Source organism: Tigriopus californicus, chromosome 2 (genome assembly GCF_007210705.1).
Source record: "Tigriopus californicus strain San Diego chromosome 2, Tcal_SD_v2.1, whole genome shotgun sequence".
Taxonomy (NCBI): domain Eukaryota; kingdom Metazoa; phylum Arthropoda; class Copepoda; order Harpacticoida; family Harpacticidae; genus Tigriopus; species Tigriopus californicus.
In genome coordinates this window covers 2420398-2429798 of record NC_081441.1, presented here as the reverse complement: position 1 = coordinate 2429798, position 9401 = coordinate 2420398, and the positions used below count along the sequence as shown (strand labels likewise).

The 9401-nt window shown below is 41.0% G+C and overlaps 2 protein-coding genes across 2 annotated transcripts; one reads left to right on the top strand and one right to left on the bottom strand.

The window, feature by feature from the left end:
- Positions 1–3845: 3845 nt before the first annotated feature.
- LOC131893322 (large ribosomal subunit protein mL42-like) lies at positions 3846–4889 on the top strand. The gene is made up of 2 exons (XM_059243322.1): positions 3846–4157; positions 4662–4889. Exons 1-2 carry the CDS (start codon positions 3949–3951, stop codon positions 4834–4836), a joined length of 384 nt encoding a protein of 127 aa, XP_059099305.1. The 5' UTR covers positions 3846–3948; the 3' UTR covers positions 4837–4889.
- Positions 4890–4914: 25 nt separating this feature from the next.
- LOC131893323 (peptidyl-prolyl cis-trans isomerase Fkbp12-like) lies at positions 4915–6760 on the bottom strand. Its single transcript, XM_059243323.1, has 2 exons — positions 6441–6760; positions 4915–5525 (listed from the first exon to the last, which is right to left on the bottom strand). Exons 1-2 carry the CDS (start codon positions 6603–6605, stop codon positions 5364–5366), a joined length of 327 nt encoding a protein of 108 aa, XP_059099306.1. The 5' UTR covers positions 6606–6760; the 3' UTR covers positions 4915–5363.
- Positions 6761–9401: the final 2641 nt, after the last annotated feature.

The following is a 9401-nucleotide window of genomic DNA, read 5'->3' as shown; positions in this document are numbered from 1 at the left end:
CACTTTTGGACACTTTTGGACACTTTTGTCCACTTGGTGTCCAAAAGTCACGCTAATTCTCAAAATTGCCCACCCTGCCGACCACTCGGTTGGCTAAACAGTGCAATAAACCGGTTTGTAATCAATTCCCAGGAGACCATCCATTGTACTGTTTTACCAGCCAAGTGGTCGGTCGTCCGACATCCAGTGTCTAGAAATCTATGGTCAGAGAGACGGACTCACTGATATAACTACAATAAAATAACCACAGGGATTTCGGTCGTTCTTCAAAAAATAAGACAAATTGAGGCAACGTTTTGTTATCTTATTTGGATTATGTGGCGTGGCGGTCCAATTTTGGGTCGGTTTGAGGTGGCTATTTGTTTAAGTAGGGGCTCCAGCTCACCTGGGAGCATAACTCTCCCTTCCTCACGTGGTGTTGATGCCGCGTGGGATGAACCCTTGGTTGAAGGCATCCTTGTTGGGATTGGTGTTGGGATTGGTGTTGGGATTGGTGTTGGGATTGGTGTTGGGATTGGTGTTGGGATTGGTGTTGGGATTGGTGTTGGGATTGGTGTTGGATTGGTGTTGGGATTAAGATGGTCACGGTGACGGATTAATACTTGGCCTGTGGAGGGGTTGGATACCAGATAGGTGTGATGGGAAGTTCTTTGTCCTACCAGAAAATGATCCTCAAGGTAAAGTGGATGGAATTTGGATCGTCTTGTAGGGTTCTGAACAAGGACCCCCTGCCCTGGGGAAAGGTTGATTGAGGGTCCGGTGATTTTTGTATTGGTAGCCCTTTGTCTCCAAGCTTTTTCTCGGAGGGGGAACAGTGCCTCTATTTCAGGTATGTGTATTTTTTTGCGGACCTCCCCCCAAGACACTTGGAGAGAGGATTATTGCCTTGCTTGTGTTGTCTCTTAGACCCCTCGGCTACACCAGTTCCGTAAAAATGAATGATAATCATACGCTTTTTCCATTATTCAGTAAAATTTAACAACCCCTTTTTAACAGGGAAATTTCGACAACTTGTGGACCACGTTTAACTCTAAAAAGTATGAGTTACAAAGTGCTATTTGTTCTTCAGTTGAACAAGTTAAATAATTGACATTGTGCAAAACCACCAGCTAAAAAATAAAAAAAACAGCCATTTTCCCATCTCAAAATATCCGGTTTTATTCCAAATCAAGGCTGTAATGAATTATGTCCTTCTGTACAATTATCAATTATTTATTGACTGAGCATTTGGAAACAATAAACACCTTGTGAAGGGAGATTCCAAAACTTCAATTGAAGTAGACTTTGCAGTATAAACAAGACAAGGGTCAGCATGTGACATATGAATCACAAATTTGTAATATAAATGTGCTGAAAATGGGGTCGTCTAAATGCACCATAAGCAAAATCCATGAGTTTCAAGATTTATCTTGAAAACCAATTATGACTAATTTCAGTTGTCACAATACGTTTGTCAGATTGTTCAATTTGCTGCCTTCAAATACATATTCGTAGGTCACATGTAGGCATTGATCCAGTAGCAGGATGTAAGGCAGACTTGGAGAAGTTTTTGACTAAAATTCCGGATCAACCTTATATTCAAGGAATAGTCAGATCAGCCAACTCTCCATTGCGTTCCTGCCGTAGGGTCATGTCTGTCCATTTTGTAGAGGCCACGAGACCCTGCCTGGTCGGTGGATTACGGGCCTGAGGTTGCCAGCGTGCCACGCCTTCATCCCTCTCTATCCCCCTAGAATTCTATTTTAGGTACAAGAAAACCTCCCAAACTAAGTCATGAACCCAAGTTTGTGTGGCAGCCGATTTTGGAATCTCACAAAGCGATAAAAGTAAAAGGTGATGGCGGTGTTTTCTAACTCATCTTTTTAGACAGGACGTTAGAATTAAGTGTTCATGAACCTGTCACTCATGCGTCTTGACCGTCTTGACTACTGATGGGATCAAATAAATAATCACGGGAGGTTGCGACTAGGTCTACCAATTTACATTTTCAGTGGTATGTTGCAAGACTAGAGGAATATTGGAAACCCGTTGGTTAGTCACAAAAAGTAACCCAGATTTTTCTTCAAACCAGGGTTACATGTTTGGTCAAACCTTGCGCAAACCTAACCTTTTACGTTACGTTGGAAAGGGCTAGTGCTTTGACTTCCCTAGCTCTCTAGCACTTCTGATTTTGAAAATTTATTTCATCCCATCACTACTCTTGACCTGCCATGTCAGCCCATCAATGAATCTTGAGAAGAAACAGGTGCCAAATCATGTTCTGGAAAATAACCGCTAGGTGGCAATATCCTAATGATCAACGAACAAATTTGAAAAGGCATTGTTGGGTAGCTTGTGGGACCGCAGCATCTCCGATTTCATTCAGATGCGACTGCAAAACTAGTTTCTGATTGTTAGGGAACCCATACTACATTATCCAAAAATAACGAAAAAAATCTTCCTCTCAAGAGATGTTCGATTATTAATTTGACCTTAAACAAGGAAAATTCAAGCCTGAAATGATGGGCATGGAAACAAATCATTTTTGTCACAATGTGGTAAGTTCATGAAACGGCCAAATGAACATTTGTTAATCAACATTGATATAATTCAAGAATTCACGTGAAAGAATAAAGTTCGTTGTTGAAAATGTCATGATTGAAAACCACGCCCCAAGAGATAATGCAACAGAAAATGCCACCAAAATAATTTTAACAGCCCTGTCACTACTGCTAGACCATCTTCAGAGTCTCTAAATCTCGCTCAATTTTGCGCTTTTTGCCCACAGTTTTACTGGATTTTTTCCCCAGTTCTTATAACTTGTTCCTGGACATAAGTCACATCTAAAAATCGACCTTTCTCAAGGAAACTTTTGGACGCTAACCCTGCCCACAGACGGAGAACCAAACTGATACGGACACGACACTGCCTATCGGAAAAAGTATAAGGACGATGTGATGGCCAGCTTCGCTGGCCGGGCGAGGCTCATCCCTCCGACCCTAGCACCCAAATACAAAAAAAGACCTAGAAATGATTTTTTCGATGTAGAAAGCTATTAAAAAGGGGGAAAAATATAAAATAAATTGTAAGTGAATGATGTCTGGAATCATGAAAAATGTCAAAAATTTGAAATACCAACGCACAGGCAATGTTTTACCCGTTTTATTGCACAATAAGGCTTAAAATAGCGCGATATTTAATGTTTCACTCCAAAAAAACAAGCCCTCTTTTGACAGTTGTTTAGAGACACTGTTTTCCCCACAATTGAATATTTTTTCCAGCCTTACCAAACGAGCGCAATTAAAGCATTTCAGCGTACTTCAGGGCAAAAAAAGATATTTTTTTCGCCATCTAAGATCAAAACTGAGCGTCTTTACTTTGCAAAGGTAACACCTAATGAATGAAAAATTACTGCTCTGCCCGAAATAGTTACCTTTTTTTATTACAAACTTCATTCTATAAAGAAATTACGTGTAAGAAAGTTGAAACTGACCCTGATCCTTATGTTGGTGACGTAAGAAAGAATTCCTCTTATTCACATTCTAGTAATAAGGGCCCTTATTTGCAACGTCACACGGCCCAAAGAAATCGGGAAGAGGCACGGTAGATTACTAGATAAACTGCTCTGGCCTTGCCTTGAACGCAATTTCTTTTCCGGACATTATGTGACCCAGGGCACTAATTATGGATAAGATTTTAATACAAATAGTCAAACACAACACAAACGCCTTGTAATTCAAAAAAGATAAATCGGCCCAATCGGCCCTTTATTTGGTAAAGGCTGAATGACCAAGCGCCCTCTGAAGTGCAGAACGTAAAACATATTTCGTGCACCGTAAGGGGGCTATGCTAATGCACAAAGCGTGTTTGGCTATGAATGGAATCGCCCAACCTTGCTGTTTTCCAAGATTGTTGTGCGTTTAAGCCGTTTTAGCCCACCCGTAAGGCCTAAACAACTAGAGCTGGATTATGCTGCTTTATCGGACTGGTCGTCTATGGTCATTGGGCGTACCTTCGGTGCGGGGTTTGCGGGGCGTGCCAGCCAATACATACCGCCAGGAGCGTGTTACCAGCAATTCAGATGGTTCGGTGTTGGTTTGTTGGCATCCCGAGCCCCGTTTTCCCTACGCCTTGACCCGACCTATGCCTCGCGCTCAGGCCCCGGGCACTCACTCAAAGTAAGTATGCCTAAAGGTAGAGTAAATGTTAGGTTAAAACACCCAGGAAATAGGTTGATACGCCTACGTTTTGAAACAAGTGTCAAGGGTAACATCATGGACTAATTATTGAAATATAAAAGAAATATTTCGGAGTCTATTTTGCTTCAAATAAGGCTGGACTGATGTCTCTTACATATGGAAGTACTGGATCGGACGAATTGGATTGGTTTTGCTTGAAACCAAAGGCTTTCTTAGTCGACGCCAACGGAGGGTCACGTCTAAACCATGACTCAAGTGGATTGTTGACCAAACCATGCCTAGTCTTTGAAGTGGGTCCAATTCCCCAGATCTGTCTAATCAATTGGTTTGGCGAAACAATTCTCAAAAGCAGGATCTTCTTGAAATAGTTTCTAAATCGCCCCTTCGGCGACATTGCCCCTGACCTCCTGGGTTCAAATCCTCTAAAATCTCCGCTTCATTTGCATCGACCGCTTGGGTTTAACTAGAATGGGTTTGATTCAGGTTGAAGATCCAATCCGTTGAAGACATGCAAGAGCTGTACCACCACAAACCGGCCCGCTACCAAATCCGGGATCTCATGCGACTCACATGGACCACCAAGCACCGATGGTTCCCCAATCACGCCCATCGCAAAGAGGACGCCAAGAAGAATCCCCGGGAACGACCTTACTTGTAGTTACCCGTCAGTCCCATAACGAATTAAATTCATCCTTAGCATAACCTTACAAATCATCCCATTAATACTTCAATGACATGATTTTAGACAACATCCCTCGACTCCGAAAAACGGATACGAACGGATGATTAGTTTATTATTCCAAGTAATGCAGGGTGATCGGTAATTAATCAAGCGGGAGAGAGAGATGAGGAAATGGAAAAAGCAGAAAAAAAGAGAGAGAGAGGGATTCCACGGCGTGATGGAATCACACAAGGGTACGAAAAATAACTCGAACCAAGATAAAATTCTAGCCGGACATTCAGTTCCAACGAAAGGGGAAAGGAAAGCGGGATTAGGACTAAAAAGAGACGTTATTTCATGCTGTGGGCAGTTTGATTCGAGGGTGAATAAGGGTAGGGGGGTAGGGGAAGGGGCCAGAGTGAGTAGTATTTGTTGTCATGGGGTGCAGATGAGGTGTGTTATGGTGGGCTCTCGCTCGTAACAATCGTGGATCCGCCCCGGATTCGACGAGTGGATGAATCCAATTAATTGACTCGGATGAGCTCTACATCGAATACCAGGGTAGAATTGGGCGGGATGCACCCGGGGACGCCCTTGGCGCCGTAACCCAGATCCGGGGAAATGGTCAACTTGGCCCGCTGACCCACCGACATCTTGGCCAAGCCTTGCTCCCATCCGGCAATTACCTGCAAACAAACCAAAGACAACCATGAGCCTTTTGAAAACTAACACATCTGGTCATGATATGCTTTTATAGGCACAATAGAGTTCTGGTCTAGTCACTGAAAAAAGCATTTCCGACGGCCAAACTCACCCAATAAATTCTGGTTTCAAATTTTATTTGTTTTGATTGGGCCACCTCAACCACATACGTACTGTACATAGCGATTAAAGAATCAGGGTTGAGGTATTAATTATGGCCAGGTATATAAACCTGAATCGTTCTACTTTCTAGTATGCTTATTTCATCAGTAAGGTTCTCAAAATTATGGATAAAAAAAGGACCTCAAGATGCAAAGAAACAAGCCCAGGATTTAAATAAGGATGCAAATAAACTTCAAAGATGCTTTACATTGTTATGGCATACTGGGGTATCTTAAGCAATTTGTTAAGCTGGACAAAAACATTTTAATAACAGTATGCTCTGATTCCAGTGGATCAGCATCTGAACAGTAATCAAAGACGAAACTTCCATAAGAACCACAGGTATTGTCAATAGAACAACTTTGACTTTTCATCATTTAAATCATCATAAGAGACTGCCAAGCTCTGGCTATGTTGGTTTTCATCATGAAATATGTATACATAGATTTAGATATATAGAGTAGATATCTTAGCCATAGAGAAAGGGGTATGAGAAACATTCTTGACACGGCAGTATAATTCATCCAGAGATACATTTGCCTCCCACCCTCAAGACTTGGCTTGATGACTCTATACCTTCAAAGATTCATTAACGTCTTGGGCTTAAAGGGCTCTTACATCTCGAAGTCGTCACTTCTCTACACTTCAAGAACTCTTTTTTTAGCTTGATGGACTAAAGATCCAATGAATACTGATCTACGTAAGGACATACATATATCTTGGTTCAACCATCTCACCTCTCCTTTTCCAATGTTGAACTTGAATGGGTCTCCGCGATCCCGAGAAGAGTCGATCTTCTTGCCGTTGGTCAAAGTCAACGTGTAGTGGCAGGTCACCTTTTGGCCAGATTTCGGGAAGGTCGAGCCATCGCCGTCCTTCATATTCTCAATATCCACGCCCATCGTGCTTTTGGTACGGAGGATTGGCAATACGGAAGGAAGCCAAAGGAGGTATGCGATAGTTCGGGAAAACAATCTGAGGGATCAATTAAAGAAGGGGATGTATTCAGCGTTGGTTCCACTTCTACACACGGTTTTGGTAAGAGGAACAGTTAGGCTCGGCCAAACCGAAGTTTGAGGGCCAAATTGAGCGTCAAAATAATGCCAGATGGTAGGGCCAGATAGTGAAGGAGGTAATAATTGATGGGATGAGCCAAGCTATTGCAGCCAAAGTGCTGGATTACTAACTGGCGACATCTCAATCAAGTGCCATCTCTGCCATCATTATAAGATAAAACTCAGAAACAACCGAAATGAGAGAGAGCAGTGAGGAAAAGTGAGCTTCAAATAAACCTTAGGGAAAATAACCTGGAATCTTTTGTTTGAAGCAAATCATTAATTATCATGTTACTCATATGCTTGACTAGTGTGTCTGTAAGATGAGACTCTCAAGCCAAAGGGCACATGAAGTAGTACTAAAGTAAGCTGCTATATAAATAACAAGGTTATTTGTTGCAACTTGTGCAATGCCTGAAAAGCACTATTGATGTGATCTTGGAAATTAGCTAGATAAAGGTTGTGAGATATCAAGAGCAAGAATTACTGTATGAAATAATAAAGATTGCTCTTCATTTTCTACTGATAAGGTTTCTTTTTTCAACCTTTCTTGACTTTTCTATGTTCAGGAGATGATAGGTAGCACTTGGATCTGATGACGCCACCTTACAGAACAATCCTCGGGTTTGTTTCAGATGTGGATTCAGGCTTCAAAAACTTGGCTTGTTCCAGCAGTAGTAGTAACCTAATCTCTTTAAATCCAAGCTTGGAATGGAGTCCCCTTTTAGGACTGAATCTAAGGATGAATCGCATCTCCACTCCCAATGACGGCCATGCAAATTACGATAATTTTGATCGGTTGATGCTTATCCGAGGTGTACATGAAAATCATTAAGAATGCACTCTTTTGACCTGAACTATTACTGCCAAATTCATTGTTTTGAAGAAAATAGTTGACATACAATACGGATTTGAGTCACAAATATTGACCTCTACCTAGCCTAACTTGTCAAAAAGCAGTTTTGTCATCTAACAGCTTTAGCACATCGCATTTTCATTGCAGAACACGAAAGAAGTCAGGTGATTTATAACAGCATCCCTGAAACAAAGCCAGAGAGTATGATCCCAATCGCTGCAGTGATCTTCTACCTGCCAACCAAGCCTGAAATTCAGAGTGACTGCAAGGACCATTGATTGCTTTTGGAAACGACTGATTTTGGTAGAATTTGTGCATAAAAAAGAAAACATACTCATTTATTTGATTCTCCAAGACATTCAAAGCTTAAGTCTTATGATAAGAATATTCAACTACGATGTCAGTCACATTTACGTAAGGAATGATTGCCTTGAAATTCATTGTGTTCGGTCACAATTTATGAAGGCTGAGCTTTCGAACCCGGCTTCCGGCCAAATGGAAAAAGGCGAGAAGTTGTTCTTGACAGAGCCCTAAGCCCTATTCGCAGTACAGGGCTCTATTGACTAGGGTATGAGAATTGGAAATTCAAGCATGGAGAGGAAATATCAGCTAGTCATCCCTGAGATTATCGTAAAACGAATTGGATAGGCATCAGTCGTTCCTCAATACAACGAACGGATTAAAGTAATAATTACTTTTGCAAAAATGAGTAATTCGTTACACAACCATTTCTCGCTAAGAAATGTAATGCCGTTACTCGCTACAATTACTTCTTCTATAATCTAGACGACCAATATTTCAGGTTATTCGATCCGTCAAGACCACACAAGTTATAATTCGTATATTCATTACCTTTCAACCTTTATATAATATTTGGTCAACCAACGAATTTTGAGTTGGCAGACCGAGCGAGCTAGTCCTTGAATGTAGGGTAATGTGTGAAATATAATATAAAAATATGGCAGAAATTGCTGGAAGGTGGTCAAAAATGGCCGCCGGTGCTTGGAATGGCCAATCTTGATTCTAAAAGATCTCAAGGGCAAGAAGGATCATATGGGTTGGATAAGTTTTTCAAGTGTTCTATGCTACAAAGCATATTGATATAGCATTGGCTGAAATGCAAAATGTTCCTCAAGTATTGATATTTATACTGTTTGATGGCCATTCTAAATACCGGCGGCCATTTTTGACCACCACCCAGCAATTTCTGCCATATTTTGCCACTTTCTGCCACTTTCTGCCATTTTCAGTCACTTGTGGCATTTTATTCTCTTATTCTTTTGTCGATCCTTGCGTATAATATTTATGCACTCACTTTTATACAGTTCACAAAATGACATGACAGAGAATTCGATCAGCGGAAAATACATTGTTGTAGTCAGACATCCTGTATAGCATAGGGTAGAGCCACTATAATAGAAGAGTACGCGCATGAGATTTTTGGTCCCAAAACGTCGTGTTCATTGTACTGTGGTTCTTCAGTTCACCCCCAAGGCGGCTTTTCCTGTGTTATGTATTTACTTCATTGTTGTAAAACGTAGCAAGAAAATAAATCGGGTGCAATATTTTTTTAATTTTATAGTCTCTACGACCGTAAAATATAATAATTTAGATGATTAGGAAGGTTCAGATTCACAATTGATGCAACCTTACCCTGGATTGGCAAAAGTGATGCGTACATTTTGTTAAACTACCATTTGCCAAACTTCAACTTAAGGTAGAGGTAAGTGTAATTTCATTCATATTCATTTCCTTCGTTTAAAAATGTCAAGTTTAATGGAATCGAT